Source organism: Chlamydotis macqueenii, chromosome 6 (assembly GCF_036417535.1).
Source record: "Chlamydotis macqueenii isolate bChlMac1 chromosome 6, bChlMac1.mat, whole genome shotgun sequence".
In the NCBI taxonomy this organism is placed as follows: domain Eukaryota; kingdom Metazoa; phylum Chordata; class Aves; order Otidiformes; family Otididae; genus Chlamydotis; species Chlamydotis macqueenii.
Window position 1 is genome coordinate 6,186,651 of NC_141561.1, and position 22,636 is coordinate 6,209,286.

Genomic DNA, 22,636 nt, shown 5'->3' on the forward strand with positions numbered 1-22,636 from the left:
GAAAAAAAAAAAGAAAATTAATGGACATTATTTGTCTGAATATGTTATATTTAGGGATGGGTGACTTAAAAAATGAAAATAATTATTTTGAAATTATTTAAATGAAGTGTTTCTAACTATTTAATATACTTTTTAAGGTTAACTGAAAACATTTAATTTTCGATTAAAAAAAAAATTAACGTTACCTATCAGGATACAGTTCTCCTGCTCCCACTCTGGTCACAGATCAGTTTCAAAATCTCTTTCTTTTTACCTGTAAACATAAGGCAAACAAACAAAAATACTGTTGAACATATTTCTTTTTTTTTATTATTATTTGGTTGGGACACCAATCTGAAAAAAAATCCATTATCTACACGGTTACTTCTTTGTCTTAACCTCGAGATTTTTTTTTTCTTTTAAAGGTCAGTGTAAGCCTACCACAAGTTCTTTAATGAGAAAATCACTTTATCCACTTTAAAACACAATCATTTTCTGGGTAATCTGGCCTTGGAAAATGAAACGATTTTTCAGGGGGAAGAAAGCTGGTTTTCAGACTTGGCAGTTTATCTAAAAGAAATTATTTCCCAGGCAAAGACACAAAGGTGGCCTTGTTGTCATGGAAGTCGCTTCAAAAATTAGCTGGTCACTTACCAGTGGGAAAACTTCAATGGATGTAATTATTAATTTAAAAAGAAAGTACTTGTGTAATTTTATGTTTATGTAATGCTATCAGAGATTAGTACCACAGAATCTGAAAGTAAGCTAAATAATAGCACAAATAAATATTTATAGTGTATCTAAGTGATCTCAAATTACCTCCGCCATCACCAACATCCTACTTTGATATTTTTGTTTATAAAAAGGGACATTTTTATTGCATAAAAAGCTTGGGAACAGCCTCAGTTCAGTGGGGTTTTTTCCACCCCTTCAGATCCTGTTCCCTTCAGGAGCGTTTGTGCGAGCTGACGTGAGCGAGTGGGGAATGAGCCTGACAGTGAGGACCCCAGGCAGCGACTTCAACAGCACCAGAGGTTTGTGTGGCCTCTTTGACGGGATCAGTCACAACGACCTGAGCGGGGTGCCCGAGGAAGACTTCGTAGAGGAGTGGAGGTACAAAGCGAGTGGGGGTCCCGTACTGAGAGATGCTCTGTAGCACTGTTTCAAGGGGTGTTGATAGGTTTATTTAATTATGTACTCCCCTAACCACCTGGCAGAGAGATCTGGTTAATCTAGTAAGGGAAGCCTGGAGACCCATTACCACCCAAACAGCATGGGGTCTTAATTTTCAGCCAGCACAACACATATAAGCAGTTACTGAAGGAGAAGTTTTCTATTCGCAAGTGATGCCATGTTAACAACTGTGTTAAGATCCCACTCAGCTGTTAAAAAAAAAAATGCTGTTCTCACCCACACTAGAAAAGGTAGATAACTGACAATAGGGATTAATTAAAGGTTTGGTATTTCCCTTGTTCTTTTATTCCCGAACACTAATTACAATATGTGAGTATAGATTAAATGTTACATTTTGACAAAGTGTGGTAATATATGTACCATGCTAAAAGTTAATATCTACTCTACTAATGATGACAGTGAGCTCTAAAAACTTGCACCTTCTGAGACAGATGGTCTGGAATCAAAGCCAGGAGTCCGGTGCTCCGACATATTCCTGTCCCTGTCCCTATCCCTGTCCGTGTCCCTATCCCTATCCAACATTTTAATTCCTGTTGCTGAACTCTAATCACACCTAATAGGTGTTCCCAAAACCCAGGTGGGTTTGGTTGACTCTGTAGGTTTTCTGTGAAGTATGTTTTGCAGATAAGGAAAAATAAGGTGAGCTACCTTAACGTACCACTTAATCTATACATGGGAACTTAGCGCAATCCTACAGGAATGATAAATTTTAGACCTATTGCATTTCAGAAAATAAACAAACACCTCTACTATATTCTAGTTATATTCAATGGACCTAAATAATGGCTATTTCATGCCAATTTTGACCTGTCATTACAAATTGCACTATTTAGAAGTTAACAGTCATCTATAACATCTTAATAATGTGATAATCAGCCAGAGCTTGCTTCTGGAAAGGCAAATGGAGCAACAGTTTGGTGCAAGAATGACCAAGTGATGACTACCCAAAGAGGGGCTACCAAGATCCTTAGGAGGACCTGTTCAAATCAAGTTTGTTGAAAGATCAGAACCCAAAGCACAATATATAAGAATTTACTTACAAAACAGCGAGGAGTTTCCTAGTGCTTGGCACATGCGATGGAGATACTTCAGGAAAGGGAGGAGAAGCTCCTGCTAAGTAAGAAGGGCAAGAACGGTGATGAGTTTCACCTTGCAGTACTCCCAAAGATGGATTCTCAAGGACCCTTCAGAACGTGGTTAAAAAAACAACTAAGCCAATGGAAAGGCTAAGGCCACCTCGAGAGGAGATTGGATCAGTCTCTGACCCACTCACGGAGAAATGGCACAGTGAAAAACAAAACCTAGAGGGTGAATTTTCCACTACTGTTTTTAATTTTGTTTTAAATAACACTGAAAGCATATTAGATTTTCTTCAGCACCTGAAGCCAGTCTGAGTGGTCACCATCTGGCTCCCACCTCTCTCAAGCAGCTGCAGGGCTGTGAACAGCACAGATCTGTTTTAAATACAAGCTTCCCAATGAAACTTATAAACAATAAAACAACAAGGGTCTCCCAGCCCTTATACAGTGTCCAAACAAGGAAGAGACAAATTTTAAAACATGTCTTTTAAGTAGATAAAATACATTTTTCAAATCATTTTTCAAATATTTTGAGAAACCAGCAGCAATGCTATTAATTTTGGATTCTCTCTCTATAATACCATCCAACTCAGTTTGAAAAACTTTCCAGTGGCTCCAACCTTTCCATATTCATACACCCCCATCCTGTTGAACAGGGCTGACCGAAGGAAGGTATTTGACTTCACATAGGAATAACGAAGGAATTTGTTTCAATAAAATATCAAAGCAAGAGAGTTTCATTTTACTGAAATTTTCACTTGTGTTTTAAGTTTCTGTCCCAATTCTGGATCAATTTATGTGATTTTTATTAATTTATTTATTCAATATGTGATATTTACTCTAACCTCTATTTTATGTAGTATTCCCTCAAAGAAAGAGCTACTTCTGCTGCCTTAGTTTAGGTTTAGTTCACAATGCAAGTCTGGGCAGCTTCAGCTGCAGGTAACACCACCATGCAGAGCTGGAGGAACAGTGCATGCAGGACGTCCACTCAGACACTAAATGGAGTTGTCCACAGGACTCAGTCACCAAATATGTTTTACTGTCCTAGACTGTAGGATAGTGCAAACAGCTCTTGCATTTCTGCAAGCCTGAAAGCCATCCTGTCGTATCACATTGTATTCTCCCACACATTGGGAAAAAAGGGTTTCATAAATGTCCAGGCTCATGTTTAAGGAGGAGAAATTGGTTCATTTTCCCCGTGTCACTGTGATGTTTTATTTAAAAGTTAGTATCATATCACTGATCAAAATAGTAATATCAAATATGCCATTTTCAATGTATTTTGGAAAAATAGGATAAAGGCAATTACATTTTCTACAACAGTATCTAGTGTCTGGCTCCAAAATGTTGGCAAATGCTTTCATTTTCCTGAATCTCTGCATTCTGGCTACAAGACAAAATTAATGCCAAAATAATTTAAATTTTTGGTGATAGTTCAAATTTGTCTGGAAATTAAGTGCTGCCAGCTATTGGGACAAGAAGCATATCTCTTTTCTATGAAGCTCCAGGATTCCTCTTGTGCTGCACAAATAAGATCAATAATAGATCTGGTGCTCATGAAATTTCTGAAGAAACTCTAATAATGGCTGTTTATTCAAACTAAACTTTCTAGAAGTTGATCCATCATTAAAGCTGGACGAAATTAAAAAAGAAAAAAAAAATCACCTCACCTTATTTGATAGCTTAACCCTATGATGAATAGAAAACTGCTTTGTGTTAAAAGAAAAACTCAAAGAAAGCTCCATTAGAAGACAAGAATGAAATCAAGTATGCATTAAAAAAAAAAAAAACAAAGAAAAAAACATTAAACATTTAAAAGAAAAAACATAGTGATCCAAGTCTTAGAGGGAACACTTGGTAAGGAGAGCACAAGCAAATGGGTAAAGATGATTTTCATAATAAAGCGTTTGAAACAAATAGATCTCTTTGTCATTCTCCAAGCTGTGTCTGAGTCACGCTAGGGACAAATCCAAGGCCTTATTTCATGTGCAATATGCAAAGGGTAACCTGCACCTTAGAGAAAGTTCTCTAAAGAGAAGTCAAGCAGTTAGGCAATGCTCCAGCAAAGCACTTAAGCATCTGTTACTAAAAAGTCCCTATGTAGTGCTAAAAAATGCACAGGACAACTCAAGAAGGGCAGTGCAAAGCGACTAAAGAAAACAGAGATTAAACTTAAGCATTTTCTTAAGTACTTTGGTAGATTGGGAATTTATACATTCTCCAGCCTCAGGGAAAGAAAGTTTACTTGCTCTTGTAGACTAATTTGTTGAAAGTTTCCTCCTTCTAATCTCTTTCTATTTTTAAATCAGAATACCTCCAGGGAAGAGTTTATTTGACAAGACTCCAGCACCTTCTGAGGGGAAGCAAAGGAAAAATTACTGCAGATGTCAGAAGGCGAGCGCTAAGTCCATGCCCATAGTAAACACGCTGAATGCCTTCCAGTCTCCTTTCCCTCAGTCCTCTGGTTGCCATTATGCTCATGTGGATTACAGCTCTGCAATCCCGTATCTAGATGTTACGTCAGAGTTTGTCACTCACTCAGAAGCAGAGTCTACTTTACGAAAAGATGAGAAACTGTCAGCCAAGTCTTTTGACCAAAGCTACCCACCTAAATCAGTCCAAAAGCGAGGCAGCCCCGAGGACCAATTAAAACCCCTCATACACAATGTTTCTATGAAAAACAACAGTTCCATTAACTCTACCAAACCAATGGAAGACCTAAGGAGAGCAAAAAGGCAAGAAGACTATTACGAGTACTCATCCTTTCACCCATTGCATGGCCCAAGCCAGAGAGAGTCACACAGTTTTGCATATTTTTTCCCAGAGGATTACTTCGAAGGAATACGGACAAAACTTCCACTGGCCTGGCCCACTCCCAATGGTCTAACCGCTGCCAAAGCTCAGGAGATTTGCCACCAAATTCTTGCAAATTCCACCATTGGTTTAGTGTGTAAAGGTCTCCTTGGAAAACAGATGGATGAGGCAATTGCTATGTGCCTTTTAGATCTGCAGCTCAAGGATGACGTGGCTTGGGTGAGGGCACTGATAGCCTTTTTGGAAAATGAATGTGAAAGAAGAGTGCTAGGAAACAGAAACAGAATGTTTCATATAAGAAACCAGCCATCTGCTACCCAGGAGGAAATCCTCACCGTTCTCCGGTGCCCTGCTTTCTGTAACGGCAATGGACAATGTACTGAACTGGGCTGCCAGTGCTTTGAAGACCACAGCTCCTATGATTGTAGCATTGCCAAAAGTAAGTAAAAAATTCTGTTTGTTCCTACTCTACTCATCTTTCTACGGTATCAGAGTTATTAAGTAGAACATCTGCACAGAGTTGTTTGCTCTTCAAACAGTGCTACCAGTAAGATATTTGATGAATTAGTAATCAGTTTTTGACCTTGAAGAGCCGATCAAAATATCTGGTTAGCTGGTCCTTCACTTTTTTGCCTCAGTAACTTTTTAAAAATGGATTTTACAAGCCCCTTAGCAAATTGGTTTTGCAGAAGTGATTTTCTTTACATCTGATCTATCACCAGCATGCTGACAAGCAAGCTCTGACAAAAAAAAAAAAGAGGGCCCTGCTCACCTTGTGGTCAATATTCACGTCAACACTGTATAGATACTTCTTTTTTCTCCTGCTCAACAGAGAATAACATTTGAAAATTAATTACAAACACTGTGTTAGTAACAAAAAGTATGAAAAGTGACAAGATGAACAGGCAACATTCTCAAAGCCATAAAATAGCTACAGGACATATTCAAACCTGCAGACCTGAATCTGCAAATATTTATGCATTACAGTTATACAGGAGACTATCCAACTAGATTTGCTTCTTCTTTATAGTTCAGCCCCTCAATGGATAAATCCAAGTCCAATGTGAGTACTGACAGTGCTTGATACTAAGCACACGCATAAATGGTAGCATTAATTTCAAAATGTAAGCCCTGCCTCAGCAAACCACATAAGCTTATGCTTGAAGTTACAAAAAGGTACTTAAGGCTTAGCCATACCGTTGAGTTCCTGCAGCTTAAGAAGTAACAGTATTTCAGCTAAGCTGAAGTGACAAGTTATGCTCTCTTAACCCATTCCAAATGTGGGGGAAAGCCTTTTTCTACGATGCTTAGGCTGATGGACGTTATTCTGTATTTAGGACAGGTAAAGCTCATACCTAAGGTCAGTTGCCACAGCTTAGCTGAGACATCTGAGTCTCCATCCGGCCCTGGGAGCTCAGCGGCACATCTGGTGCCCCAACGCGTTTACTGGCCAGGATGGGATCACCCACCTGCTTCACAATAAACATGCTGTCAGTGCACTGATTTAAAGCGTTTAAAATATATCCTGACATTTGTTTTTTGTTAACGGCAAGCTAAAATTTGCAGGATCATTTCCTAAATTTGGAGGAATTAATTCTCCTTCACACAGAGAACGACTGACACCAGCGACTGAACAAGTTGAGCAATTTTGCATTAATTTTCCAAAATACAAGTCAATGTTTAACTTCATTTCTCTGTGATACGGTCAGGTAAGGGGAGTTGCTTAGGCCAGATCTTTAAATTTTATTTTATTTTGCTATGGTTGAAATCCCTCAGATTAAAAGAAAATAACTTCAATATGACCTTTCAAGTAAAAGCTAACGGCACCTCGTCTTCTTGCTGTGACATCAAATATAAACAAGGACAGAGTACAGAGCACAGCCTGAGATTGCGCGGGGAGGTGAGAAGTGGAAAACAAACATACCTCAGCTGTGGCAAACACACCATAAGCCGTTACCACTCCCTGATCCGACTGCTTCGTCCGTCGCTCACTGCCTTTGTTTCACTTTTCTCCAGTTGAGGAAAACGTAGTAGTTGGTCTTTGCTTCAAATCTCTTCTCTTTTGGGACTCTGGTTTATTAGAGTTCAAAGTACATCAAATTATTCTCTCTAGTTTTCCAAGGAGTCACTAGTATCCCAACTCCTGCCAGCAGACTCCAGCTCTCTCCAGCTCCACTGGCCTGGACCCCTCTACTCCCCTGCCCCAGGGCTCCCGGCTGTGCTGCCCTGAGCCAGAGTTGCTCCTCGGAGGCTGCGTTTTTAGCACGAGCATCCTCACGCTTAGCCTGGTCCCTGAGGGATGTGAGCTTGGTGTTGGACCCAGAAAAGAGCCGCACTGTTGCAATTAGGAAAGTATAAATTTCCCTTAATATTTATACTGCTCCATTTGCTGAGTTTGTTAGTGTCGTGACAAAATTAACACTGACAGTTTTCCTAACACAAGGCAGAAGGACACCTTCCAAACTTCCCATGCAGTTTTCCCAAAATTTCAAGGGCAATATTTTATTTAAAAAGTGAAGTGCCCTGTTCACACTGTTTACAACCCACATTACCTTAGCTGCAGGTAAGGACTTGTATTTTTTTTTTAACTAATACTTGTAAAATTTTTTTCTGTGTGTGTAAACTTTAAGTACAAATATTATTTTTTATTTAAGAAAACTTACAGAACACATTAATAATTACTACTTGAGAAGAAGAATGCTTTCAAGCTAAGTAAAGCAAGCTCAGAAGAGAAACTATTAAATAAAAATGTAGTAGAAATTGCTATTTTGAGCCACCAGCATTTATTTTTCTCTTGAGGAAAAGGTGGTGGCATAACTCTCTGATGTGCAGGATATGTCTTCCCAAGGGTGCACCTCACCTGGGGAACATTTAAATTTTCATTTTTCCACCATGCTGCTCTCTCATCAACAGCTGTCCACTCCCAGATGTGTAAGATAACGGTCACTCATGGTATATTCCACACCACGAACGTACACCGGGAACTTACACATTTGTACAGGAAAAAATAAAATCTCACAACAGACTGTTATTAAGGCTAGTGGAATTAACTTTAGTCACTAAATTCTTCTCTGCAAAATATAGATTTTATTTTTTTCTATTCGTAATCTATCTATCAGCTTGCAGAGGTAAAACTGCTGACTGTGCAGCGCGGTTCACAGGTGTGGACCCCTCAGCCCATGGAAACCTCCGAACTGTTTTATGCATGATAATTAGAATCTTGGAGGAACTGCTGTTTCCCAGATATCGCTGTAGACAATAAAACTACTTAGCAATTCATGTTGTGTTCCGTATCCTAAAAAAAAAATTCTGCAAAATATTTAGCAATACTTTTCATTAAAATGGAGAGGGGAAAAAGCAGCTGCTTAAGCAAATATAACTTTTAAAAAAATTTGCCCACAGATTAATGAAAAAAAAATCCACTAATATTTTTGAGAGTTTGTTAAAGAAGGAATCCTTTTTCATTTAAAAATCTGGGGTTTGTTTGGCTGGGTTTGGCTAGATTTATTGGTTTTTTTCCCCCAAAATAAAGACAATAAAAATAAAGAGGATCCATTTCTTGACCAAATTTACCTAAGACATCACAGTATTTAAAAATGGGAACAACAGTGATCAGGAGAGTTGCAAATATTGTCTGTAACACAGGTTCCACAAATGGAAAACACTTTAGAAAATATACCTTTGAATCCATAAATTGCTATCGCTTGACTCGTCCCAAAGCATGTTGGCAGAAGAGTCCTCAGCTTCTCTACGTGATGGGTGAATGGGAGGCAGTAAGAATTTTCCCTGAGATCAGCGGTAACTGTTCAAAAACTGACATCATATCAGTCCCTTTAAAGAGAGGAACTTCCTTTAGTTTGGAGAACGTAACACTGAAAATCAACTTCTTAGCATGTTCAGTGGATACTCGTCCTTGGAGAAGCACTTGAAATAGTATCATGTCCTTACAGAAGGGTCAGTAATTTAATCTGGATAATTTGGTTTTAATTCTTGGTACCCGAGATAAAAGCATACTTGATAAAGAAGAAATTAAGAACAGGATGTCTTTTGGCACTCATTCCTCCTCCTCTCCCAGATATCCTGGTACCAGTTAACACTAGACTGGTGAAACGTCAGTACTTGCTGGGAGGGCGATAGCTCAGGCAGCCACACCAGAGCCCAGCAGTGAGCAGGACCTGGCCACTGGTTTAGTCCATCCCTTGCACTACCGGTACGGAGACAACACGATGGTGAAGCATTTGAAGTTCAAGCTGACTTTGAGCAAAATTGAGAAAAACACAAATCCAGAAAAATTAAACCAAAACCAAGGTAACAACTGACACTTAACTTGCAGAAACTTAGCTTAGAGAAGCTAAGAGAAGACTTTATAAAAGAAACTGGTTTCAGGGCTAACTATGGAGAGGGAAAAGTGCTGCCACAGTGTCAAGTGAATAAATGTGATGAATGGCAATGAGCTCCACGTATTACAGGCTATGAATTAATTCTGAGTGGTCTAGAATATTTTTTCTCTAGAAACAAAAAAACAGAAATGGTCTATCTATAAAAGCACCTGATCTTGGAAATGCAAGATAAAGTAGATGTACATCCAGCCAGAGCTCAGATCCCCTTCAAGGAGAAATAAAATCTTAGGTCTGGCATGCCAATCACTCCAACATTATATACTTAGAAAAGGTCAGCTTGTTAATTTGGTACAGACAAGCAAGACAAGTAGTAGTGTGAGCTTCACCTTTAGCTCTTCTTGATTTTAGGCTTTTATTTGCAACATTTTTTTAAAGATACTTGCTTGTTTTTACGTTCATAGGCAGAAATGTTCTACACAGACATCTTGTGATGTAAAAATATCTATTTGTGGGGAAAAGTACTACAGTACCACACAATAATGATGGGCTTTTTAAATAGCAGTTCAAAAGACTGGAAGTCCTCAGAACTGAAGTCCTGTTGATGTCGCTAAAGCCAGGATTTCACACCAGAAAAGGCTATTAGAGATGACAAATTAAGATCCACTCGGAAATAAAGCTGCATGTTCCATGCTTGAGCCCCACGACTGGCAGCTCAGGCATCCTGACCCAGCTGGCAGCGCACAGGCAAGCAGCACTGTGCAAGCCTTTGGGCTTTTGTACTAATAAGCAGAGAAGAAAAGGAGGAGAAATTAAGAACTGAATTAGGTTTCTGCAGGACATATAAAACTGCTGCCTCTTTCACTTTCTTTTAAAAAGTCAAGACTGAAGAAACAGAAGAATGTATGTCGATTTTGGAAATGCTAACTCGTAAATGCCATTGTTAGGGAAAAGTTATTTTTCCGGAGAAGTTACATAAGTAATGAAGAAGAAGGCAACTCCTTTTGCTGGCCATATATTTTCTCATTAGCTCCAAAACAAATCTCCATCTAATTTTCTCAGGCTGGAATTATATACGTGAATTAAAACTCCCCCACGATCAAGGAGGCCATCAACATAATTCAAATATCTTTTCCAAGGTCACCCAATCTCAGCTACACTGCCAATACATAATCATGTATTCTGCCACTGCTTTTGACCAGAATACACACAATAAAAGATGGCCATGGAGTATTTTCAGGGATCAGAATACAACCCATAAGATATTTGGAATAATTTTAAACGAAAACATGTAGAAAGAGAGGAGACACGAAGTGCGGCTTGCAGACAGGCTTACTCCTCTGCCCCGCCTGACTCCAACCGGAGCGGTCCAGGTGGCCAGAGCTAAAATTATCCTCAGATGAGAACTGCAATTTGGAGTTGAAAGTCACCTCTGAAATCTGGCAACGCTCCAGAAGCTTAGACTTCCTTAATGTTGCTTAACATTTCATAAAACCCCCAACACCTGTATAAGGTGCTTAAAATGTCATTACCACCTGTAATTAAATGCAGAATCCAATTACCGCAGATAGCAAATCAGGTTGGTGCTTACCGTTTGTATATATTGACCATGTCGCTTATGAAAAAAAAACAAATCAGGACTAGTAAAGCACACATAGAGGGATGTAATACGCAAATTGTATGAAGCTCTAAAGAGCAATTACAAGATAAAAGGTAATAAGGAATAATAAGAACAAATTAGTTTCAGTGAAGTAATGACACTTGAAGTTTAAATTTCTATGCGGAAAGTTCTGGGAAAGAATAGCCAGCAAAGAAACCAAAGAGAGCAAAAATGGTGGTCAGAAGGTGAGAATTTAATGCCTACCTACCACACTTACCAGTATCTCATTTTCATATCAATAAATTTCAGTAGCATTATTAAGAAGTTCTGTGAACCCAACCGCAGACCCATCTGCAACAGCAGTTTCACGAATTACACCCTGTTATTTTTAGAATGATTATACAGACCTTTCTGAATTTATCATACTGCTTTGGGCTGAGTCTTGTTCATGTGCTCTAATTAAATAATATTAATAAAAGCACCAACTATTTAAAATATATAGAGAGTAACAGTATGGGGTCAGCTATTACAGTTCCTCAGGTGTGGTCTTCTGAATGAAGACATCTGTCCCCTGTGGAAGAATAAGCTCGGAGCTTTAATCAGGCCAGTCATGCCAGCTGAGGATAAAGTATGTATTCTAGAAATCTCACTGCTTATATAATTGTGTTTTATTTTTAAGCTTAATTCTTGTTTTCAAGGCCAAAATATGAGGGAGGTCTTTAAAGAAAATATTTTTTTTCAAAGATCTTCAGGTGAAAGGGGACAGAGTATTTAAGTTCTCTGCATCAAACATCTGCTTTGGAGATTTTGTATGGGAACATATTTACTTTGAAATAAATATGTTTCTCTCACTTCTATCAATTCAGAGGTCCTTAAATTCCAGATCATGGTGCCATAACGATTATTTAAGCACTGTTAGTCTGTCAAGTAAATGGATATTTTTTAGCACATTCAATATGTGTTTTGCTGACGTGATACATCACAGCAGTGCAGATGGAGCCATCAGCGTGTTTTGGGTCAATAGAAGCTCTCCATGCATAAATTAGACTACAGAAGTAAACAATGCATACTAGACTTTTCAAAGAAAATCCAGTTAACTTCTTAAATCACCAGGATATCTACAAAGAAACATACTACTTGCTGTATTTAAAGGCAGTTGTCCCTCTCTCTGTGACCAGCCTGTGGAGCTGGTGTGACCAGACCTTGAAGGAAGAATTACACTTTATGTCACCATAAAGGGCCTCAGAAATAGAACTAACAGAAATTGTGGCATTTCTGTCTGATCCTCTCCACAGGAATTAACCAGGTTTAAAAATTTGTTTAGATTAGTAAACAAAGAAAAAATACAACCAAGCTTTGGTCTAATATGGCAAAACAGTTTATATGGTGTTGTAGTTTAGCCCCACTTGGGGCCAGACTACCCAATCTCTTTCTCACTGCCCTCACCCTCCGAGAGAACAGGGAAAAATAATATAAGAAAAAAGGCTCGAGGTTTGAGATAAGGACAGGGAGAGATCCTTAAAGTTACCATTACAGGCAAAACAGACTAGAAGAACTCCTCACATTCCTCCCCTGCTCCATTGTGTGGTCCCTCCCATGCGCCACAGTCCTTCATGAAACTGCTACAGCGTGGGTCATCTCTTCCAAGGGGTGCAGTCCCTCCAGAACGGCTGTCCCAGCATGGGCCCTCCACAGGCCACAGCCTCCCTCAGGCATCCACCTGCCCCGACATGGGGTCCTCCACGGGCTCCAGATGGATCTCTGTTCCTCCATGGACCTCCATGGGCTGCAGGGGGACAACCTTCTCCACCATGGTCGTCACCACAGGCTGCAGGGGAATCTTGGCCAGGAGCCGCGTTACTCCTCCCTCTCCTTCTTCACTGACCTTGGCGTCTGCAGCTGTTCCTCTCACAAGAAATTCTTCACAACCGGCTGGCAGATGCCTCTCAGGATTTCTTCACATCTCATTCACATCTCATCTCCTCTCCACTTCTTGCAGCTGGGCTGGGCCGGGCTGGGCCCAGTCCGTCACCCGGCGGGAGGCCAGAGGGTGAGGCCTGCAAGGCCCAAAGGACTCGTGCCTCCCCCTCTCTGCCCCGCTTAGCTTATTCACATTGTCTTTTCTCTTTTTTTTCTGTTTTTCCCCTTCTTAAATATGTTACCGCAGAGGCATTATCAGGGAACATTCTGCTACCAATCAGCTCGGCCCTGGCCAGCAGCGGGTCTCCCCTAGGCCCGGCCGAGTCCACTGAACAAGCGGGAAACTACTTCTAGAACCTTCTTACAGAAGCTGCCACCATAGCCCCCCCATCACTAAATAAAACAAGGACATATGTGTCCTGTAGTGAGGATGGAAAACACTTTTTAAAAATTAGATTTCAAAAGAAGAGTCAAACATGCTTGTCAGAACAGCAAACACCATACTTACTACTGTTAAACTTTTCTGGCTGAAATAAAGTGCTATTACTATTTTTAAAAATTAAATTATTAGATGTCATTATTCTTTAAAAAGCTTTTTTTCTTTCAAAATAATAAGTCATTTGGCTTAATTCTCCTCTTCATTATAATAATTCCACTGACTTTGGTGGACATAGTATTATCAAAGTCATAGCTACTATTACTTTGATGAAGTTTACATTATCAAGAAAAAATTAGGTCTCTATAAATGCTCTTTTCTTTGTCCTTTTTTTCTTGCATTAATGATTGCTTTTTCCATTCCACAATGTTGAGTTTTCTTATCTAGCCAACGGAGGAAGGGTTGAACATTTCCTATGCCTATCCCCTCCACGTTTCCTGGAATACGTATTTGTTTATTTGACAACTGAGGGACAGTAAGCCAGGCAGTGCTGTTACATTATACTTTAGAAGATAACTAACTCAACTGTTTCTATCAAATAATTTTTTCTTCAGAAATAATTTCTGTAAAGCGGGGAACACTTTGTGCAGATCTCTATATACTGTTTGCAACATAAAACACCCTTTAATATGCTGCTTCCATTCAACTGGGATTGCGTTCTTTACATAGAGCTTAAATATACTAAGAATATATTCTTATTTCCTTCAAGCTGACATTAAAGAAGTGAAGGAATTTTCACTATGATATCAATACTTTGTAAAAGAGGTTCTATATAACTTGAAAATTAAAGCCTTTATTTTGAGAGCTGTTATCTCCACTTAATATAAAATTTTTCTTATTGGATCATTTTGGAAAATAGATAAAGAATAAATATGAAAATACATATTAAGCAATTCAAACTATTATTGGTTTCAGTTATTCAGCTTTTTCCTACTTAAAATAATTTATGATTTAATACCGAACACAAACTGGACAGATACAGAGGAGTGATCCTTATCAGAGTGAGCTATGAATTCTAACAATAATGCCATCTTATATGAATAAAATTATTCTACAGTATCTACAGATCTGGAGCATAAAAAATTACACCAATGTATTCTTTTCAGGCTAAAAGTAAAGGTGGCATTAGTGGTCATAATCAAAAAAGGCACCACGAGTAAACATCACGTTTACATTACACGTCCAAATGCAATTTTTGGAACATAGGACTTACTTGCTTTTGAAAATCTCACTCTCATGCTTTTAGAATCAATGAACACTTTCAACCACAATATTTTAGTAAGAAACACAAAATTTACAAAAGAAACATAGTTAAAAATCAAAATGAAAAATAATTGTGACTCTAACCTAATTTACCATTGATGTATCCTGACTGACACCTATGCACTCTGCTTTATATTGGTAAAGACAGATTTCTCTTAGCCAGATAAATCATATTCGTGGGTAATTCTCAGGGACTGACAAGCTTCATGCTAGTTTTGAAGATTTTCTTCTTTTCATAGCAATTCTAGCTTACTTTTTGATGGTGCAGATGCAATAAACACGCATATGAGAAGGCAAACATCAATACCAGCCTTAATCTACTGTTCTTTCCCAGCTCTTTCCATTCAAAGCACAGACCTGGCTGAGTGGGAAGAGGGCTATTAGCCTGATAGTTACAAAATCAATAGAAATCGAATTTTAAAAGGATATCAAATCCTCACGATAAGGGACATGAAAGGTTGCGTGCTCAGTGATCCATACTATTCCCTGCAAATCAGATCAGGGAGATTAGTCTTTTCTAGTGATTAGTTTATTTGCTTTAATGCAAAGCGGTGAAAGCAGTTCAGTGAAACACATAGCTAAACAAAACCATTTTCTGAAGTATATAGAATTAAATGCCAGAAAAGTTCCCAACATCATAGGTCTGATTTAAACTGGCCAAAGCCAGACACTCCAGATGCTTGCCTATAACTTCTTTACACCATGCTGTTTGCAGGCACCGGGGGACATTTCAGCCTTAAATCTTGTTAAATTCAAAACAAAACAAAAAAACCCTGAACAAACAACCTCCTTCCCCAAATAGTTACACATACACACATGATAAATAACAAATGCACGACAGTTTATGAGCTAAGGAATTAAAATCTGTACAACATTAAAAGGTCTGATTTAAACTGACCGAAGCGAAAAATTCGGAGGAAACCTCTAACGCCGTTACACCATGCTTTATGTTGTGTAAAGAGCCCACAATCCACCAGCACAGAATGTGCAACCAATTGTGGATAAAAACCCAAGTGTAATAACCAGATCTTATTCTAATTCAGGAACTGTAATAATGAGAAAATTACTAAGAACAACCAAGTGGATACTAGTGTGGCCATAAGGACCGTGACGACACCCACGAGCACCCTCGTGCCTACAGCCCTTTGAGTGGCATCACTGCAGTGATTCGTGGGGAGTCGCAGGGTGCTGCCAGGGGTCCTGCCCCAAAGCGCCTTTGGGAGATGAGAAAAGAGGCAATGTTCTATGGCTAACAGTGCTCTCCTCTTCCTTTCTATTGCTAAAGTAAATTGCTAGCAAGCCTTTTAAAAATAGAAGGATCAAATAGACACAAAATGTCACAGTGAGATTTCTAAAGCAAAAATAATCTGCCATATTGCTGCAGCACATGGGTGCGTTCAGTGTGAAATTGAGCTGGTCCATTTCTCACATGCAGCGAGTACTTGCAAAATGCCTTTCCCATCGTCTCCCAGGGCTCATTTCTGCCAGTCATCCTGGGTACCAGGAACTCTCAAAGCAGAAAACCACATTGTCCCCATGTCAGCTAAAGATCACAGCTCTGTAGTTCAGGACTATGACAAACTCTGGTTATTTGAGAATTGGTTTTGGAGGCAGGGACAAACAATCTTCATAAAAAATCCTGGCAAACAGCATATAGCTGTTAATATTTTTTCGTAGCGAGGATTTTCAAATGAGCTTTGGGTTACGGATACCACAAGTTCCAGAACAATGCATTCAATAATTTTGGATACGACTCTTATAATAACCCTACATACATAAGAAAGAAATACAATATTTGTGCATTTATTTGACCATCCCCAGTGCTTACGATCTGGTTCTTGATTTGCTTTTCGTGACTTAGGTTGCTTATTTATCATCCTCATCAAGAAAAGCAGGGCAGCCTACCTCCTTCTCTTTATTTGAACAAAATTCTCATGAGTTTTTATTTCAGGTCTGCTGCTCCAGCCCACAGTTGCATGTGCAGCTTTCAAATACTGCAGAAGAATGTTTATTTGTGCTAGGATATTTTTCTAATCAAAAGTGGAAACCCGATATGAACCATATCTATCCGTCAGTAAGACTTCAATAAGTGCATTTTTGCAGGGTTCTGGATTTTGTGTCAACTGTCTCCATTTTACTGCTACATCTATGCAGACTTATTACGTACACAATACACTACAAGGACTATCTATAAAACTGATTATGTATTTATGCAGGGGTTTTTAAAGTCTATTATGTAGCCTGTGCTCCTTGTCAGGTTTGACTCGTGTAAATGCTTACAGAAAGAAACCGCGCTGTCAGCACTGCCAGCTGGCTCCTTCCCTGGAAATTCCTACAGGACATAAAGCAGAGGGACTGGGAGGGTCCCTGCCTCTTGAGGTGGGCACAGTGCAAGGATTGCAAACCAAGGACAGATTCCTTACTTCTGTCGAACTGCCTGAGGTCTGCAGGCCTTTTAGATGCAACCTTCAACTCCAGAATCCTCTCTCCCTTTTATTCCAAGACAGTCTTGTTAAAACCCAAGATTTTTAAACTTTTTTTCCCCAGCATCTCCTGCTGTTCATCAGTGCCCCAATGCGATGCTCTCCCAAGCAACAGACACATTTCAGGCATGTTTACTCAATGTGCATACAGACCAGGCATTAGAAATACATCGAGGTGCCTGTGCCTGAGCCAGCGGACGTGAACACACAGCTCCTTAAATCCTCCTGCGTAACATGGCTGCACCCCGCCAGCCATCTGAGCCTCAGGTGCTACCCTAAGCTTCAGGTTTTTTATCACCAATGAAACTCAAAGTACAGCTGCGGCCTATAGGCCATATAGAGAAAAGAAAGAGGACAATCTGTTCCGGATGTTGTTGTATTTTGGCATTCACATTCCTAAACATAAATTATTAATGTTCAAATTAATCATGCTTTTCACAAGCTTGTTCCATGAACTGCCTGACTTCCTGCAGATTTCTCTCCTGCCTCTTTAACTTGCCCCTCTGCAGCCATCAGACATTCACCCCGGGTCTCCACGACCTCCACTTTCCCTGGGTGCCTGCACTTTTGCTCTTACTCTCACCTTTGCGATATTTCCCAGCTCTTTCCTTGGCTCCTGTCTTTCTCCCCTCCATTCTTCCATTGAACTACTTGCAGCTCTTTTGCTGAGGTTTTTCAGGCTCTCCAATATTCCTTTCTCACGCCTCCACCTCTCTGGCTGGTGAGCATATGCGTGCACAGGCTTATTAACCACCCATCCGCTAACGCAGGGAGCGACAAACAAACCAAACCTTGATTGCATTTCCCCCAGCGAGTGCAGGATCTGGATGGCTGAGTACCCAGCTACCGACTGTCGTGAGACTTTTCCCAAGCTTAATGTCCTCAGGATTTCAATCTTCCATATTTGGTTGAAACTGGCTACTGTATGCCAGAACTAGAAGGTAAAGACAAACAGAAAACCACATTAAAAACAAATGCTTAAAATTTCCACGCCAAATAAATGTGATATCGCATTTTAAAAACCAGGTATATAAAAATAATGACCATTTTCAAAAGGAGTGTACTGCCTATACTGAGGTCTACGGTCTGAACTCTAATATCCATGTGTTGAAAAATGAGTCACTATAATTGCTTTCATTTTCCATCAAACTTTCTTCCTCTTCTCCCATTATTTTCATTTTCCATCAAACTTTCTCCCTCTTCTTTCTCTCCTCCCAACACCCCCTGAGAAAGGCCTTGGTAAAAATCTGCATGGGGACCCTGCCACCTCCTCAGTACCACATTTCAGCTGGCCAAAAATAAAGAACTAGAGCACTAAATCACACATGGTCTCCCACACAACCATGCTGTGTATTCCTCCCCATAGAGCACTCCCAGCTGAACCAGGCAGTGCACGACATGCACGACAAAAAGCCCACTCGAACAACAGCTCAGTCCCCTCCTTCTTCCCCACCTTCATCAAACCACAGAAAATACAAGGTGCATTTTTCTTCCACAAACCTTTCACTTATTTCACCAGAATTACCCCATAACATGGAAAGTATTGAGAGAAGATATCCGAAGCATATATGGGAATGTATTTCCTCCAGATTTAGATCAATTTAAAGATTCCGCACAAAATCATGTACAGAATGGTTTAGGAGAAATGCCATGCTGATACTGTAAGCCGTTGAGGCTGGATAATCTTGCCCTGACCCTGACACAGTGGTGTCACGGCAGCGTCAGGATGCTCACAGAGATGTAAGGAAACCCTTGGGGAAGCACATGGGGCTCATCGACAGCCAAACCAACCTGCCAGTGCCTTCCTGGAAGAGGAACGGCTGCAGGAGCACGCTCTTGTGCCCCACTCCTTCCCAGGCTGTGAGATTTTACATCACCCACAGAAGTCTGATAATCTGCAATGATAATTAAAATGTTCATGCAATCCCAGCTACCTCGGTACTAGCGGGGCTAACTATTAAAATCTCATGAAAAACATAATGAAGCATTTAAAAAAAAAAAATTATGCACTAACCACAAAGGAAGGCAATTTATCAAAACCATTCACTACATCTGACAAATAGTTTTGTACATTACAGGAATCCACAACTAACTGATGATTGCTGATAAACTGGAAACCATTTTTCTTCCTGTAAATAATGTAAAGTGTCCAACAGTGCTGCTAATACTGCTGCAATAAAATCAATAAAAAAAAAATAAGAGAACAGAAAAGCTAAAAGGATTTCAGAAGTACAGAAAATGTCTTCTCACTGTTTTTCACATTTCTGTTGCTTCCCTTCTCTGGAAAAATGAGAGTCATGCAGCTATGTCATCGTGGGCTTCAATCCGGTGGGATCACAGCATTTAAACCGCGTTCATCCCGGTTACAGCTTAAACGGCCGAGCCCTAAAGGAATGGTGAGCTACCGGGGAAGGTTATCAACACAGCTCAGGGTGTTTGCCCCTTGAATCAGAGCTGAACCAATGTACCATTAAAATATGAGGTGACACAGAGGTGCTGTTTTAGATAAGCTACAGCTGAGAGAAAACTGATGGGCAATATTCCTGTGCTAGAGCAGTGGTGATGGGGCAGGGAAGAGGAAAAGCTAAGCAGCCTCTCCCAACCACGTAACAGGGAAAAGAGCTTGCACAACACTGTGCTGTTGCCGATGCAAACATCTGCTCAATTATATTTTTGCTAAAGTAAAGATGTGAATTCTGCCATCCGATAAACTTGCATTTTGACTCTGTAAAAAAAAAATAAATAGGAAAGCAATCAGCGATTTTAAATGGCGAACATCTAAAGTACAACAGAATACAAATGACACTTTACCTGAGTATCATAAAACACTTTAAAAACAGTGATGGGTGAAATTCAGCCTGGTGAGGGAGGCAGCACAAGCATCACGTAAGCCCTACTTAAGGCCTCAAAATAGGATTTAAGGGAAACTTAGTTGGTGCATGACATTTGTGACACTGCGACACTGCGACACTGCGACACTGCAGAGCTGAGTGCCACTCGTTAATGACTTAACCCTGGCTAGCAAGCGTTCCTTTGAGGATCATGACTTTTATTGCATCCACAATTCTTGGAAAAAAAAGGACTGTCCTTTGCACTGCAGTTTCACATCACGAGGAGCCTGGTGGCACGGTCATCTTCAGATACTTCCAGTTCCCACTCTCACGCTTCTCTACCCTATGGCCTGATGCCCTGTCCTCCCAGCTGTGCTCCCATCCTCTTATCTGGCTCAGCAGAAGTATTACCACTGAAGACCTTTCATCGAGAAGCCGCAGCTACAGTTAACTGGTTCCATGAGGCGTATAACGCTCACCGACACATCCTGCAGTACTGGGTGCACAGGGCAATTATTCAATGGAGGTTTGCTGCTTCCCATTTTGACAATTCTCTTTGCAAGAGAAATTCACAGGGGAGCAAGGAAGACCCCAAGGAAAAGAATTAAACCAAAACATCCAGGAACAACAACAATAAAATCTCTGATAAACCAGAACAGCATCTAAGTGCTACCCTCTAAAAGCTTTATATCTATTTCGCCCTTTCAGAGCAAGCTTTGGAAATCACAGGCTTGGAGAACGGGGGTCTCTGCGACGTCCGAGCCTCTGACTGCACCAGGATCCGGGTGTTTGGCCTGGGCTTCAGAGAGGCACCCAACCTGCGCTGCGAGGTCACCCAGTTAATTGTAAGCAACTTCCCATGGGCTCATAAACTGTTGATGATGCAGTCAAACTTTGACGTGTTTATATTAAAGTTTTTTCACCCTGAACTGTGCCAAGTGCCACCATCCCTCATTGCTACAGCAGAGTGCAAACACCTTTGAATCCCATTGCCAATACATTTGCTGGAAAGGAGGGGAGCTGAAAAGGCTCAGCCCTTTCCGGGACTGATTCCTTGGGAATGCACAGCTACGTGTTCCTTATAATTTTCTCTCTGGGTTTTTGTTTAACTCTTGTTTGGTTCAGCTGCACTGTAGTCCGGTGAAGCCTGAAATCACAATATTATTTCTCATTTTGTGCATCTGGAATCAGTACGCTTGGTTGTTTTCCTAAACACACTTGAATGCTAAGTTTTGTGTTTAAATACAAGGTTTCCTCAACATAGTTACAGAGGCTCTTATTTTATTTTTCTTAGTCATGGTTCAATACCAACTCTGAAGCTTTAATGACTATTAAACTCATCTCTTCTGTGAACACTGTAATTTTATTATAAGCAGCTATACACCGGCAACGCTAGGATGGAATTATCTGGTGTATCTGTATACTCAGATCTGAAGGGTTTGTTTCATCTCATAAATCCATCTCATAAAAGATGTTCAGCCTGATTGCCATTCAGTGCTAACATGCTAATGAGGCACAGCTGAGATTCACCTACCGTGCCCGCTTAGGGCTGGGCCGGCTCTCAGCAAGCAGCGATCTCTTGTGCAGCTCATCTAGATAAGTAGCAGACGTCACCTTTGAGGAGCAAGGAGCTGGCTGCAGAGCTCCGGGAGCAAACACAAAGTTGCTCCGCCACATTACCCTGTCTCATCCCAAGTGTGGACTGCAGCACTTCTCAAATCAATAGATTGCTTGTGTGCATAGATGAGCATGGCTTGCTTTTTACTGTGGCTATAGTAACAGCATAATTAATTTTAAATAAACCATCTGTAAATGCTTTATATTATTAATTGGAAATACAACCATATGTTGACAACTGGAATTTCTTTATATAAGCCTTCAGTTTCTGCACTCTCCTTCTGTTTTACTGTAGCATCTCAATGGCAAATGGATATCAAGAGAACAAGAAACCACAAAAGCAGATTTTCTCAGCTCTGAGGCTGTTGACTGCCAGATTCCTCTCCTGAACATCACAGAGACAGAGGCTGTGCACTTTGTGGCTGGTGACGAGCCGCTCGCAAGATGGCAAGTGAAAGTAGGAATTTCTCATGTTTCTAAGAAATTATTTAGAAGGAGAAAATCAGTTGTCATGGTAAATTAAAATGCAAAGCACAACTTGCTTCCCTTCAGAAATGAAAATGCCTGTAGAAATACTCACATTAATATCATGTAGGGAAAAAACAACCCCATCAACCAAAACAATATGAGTTAAAAACAGGTGTCTTTGTAGGCAATCCAAAAGCGCAAATTACAATCACTTCTCCAGGTAATCACCTCAGATTGATGCAGTTGACCTAATCAATTGCTAATCATTAGTATTTCATTTCTGGAAACTCCCTCTCTAACTCCTGATTAGGCAACAAGTAAGACAGCTTTGACTCTGGTTGCAAGACCGATGCTTGCACTGTGCAGGAGCAGAGCACTGGCTGGCTCCTGGGAAGGAGGTGAGGGCTGGCATGTTGTAAGCAGAGATGTCATGGTCATGGTCACGGTCTTGGTCTTGAATAACTGCAGGAAGAAGTGTGTGCAGTACCTGCTCATGCTGCATTGTCTGCTGTGGTTTTAGCCCCTTTTGTTCACAAAATGATACCTACTTTCTAAATGCTCCCAAGAAATCAGTGCCTTACTGACCCTGCACCTGCTACCCTTGGTCTTGCT

The 22,636-nt window shown here is 40.2% G+C and overlaps 1 protein-coding gene across 3 annotated transcripts in view; it reads left to right on the forward strand.

Annotated features, from left to right (window-relative positions):
- LOC104484339 (von Willebrand factor D and EGF domain-containing protein) overlaps positions 1-22,636 on the forward strand; it is a 186,239-nt gene that overhangs the window by 78,967 nt on the left and 84,636 nt on the right. For all 3 annotated transcript variants that reach the window (XM_086751479.1, XM_086751480.1, XM_086751481.1), the window contains exons 10-13: positions 914-1,092; positions 4,565-5,508; positions 20,648-20,784; positions 21,852-22,013. In XM_086751479.1, the coding sequence (XP_086607605.1) occupies positions 914-1,092; positions 4,565-5,508; positions 20,648-20,784; positions 21,852-22,013 (1,422 nt within the window). The remainder of the gene's footprint in view (positions 1-913; positions 1,093-4,564; positions 5,509-20,647; positions 20,785-21,851; positions 22,014-22,636) is intronic.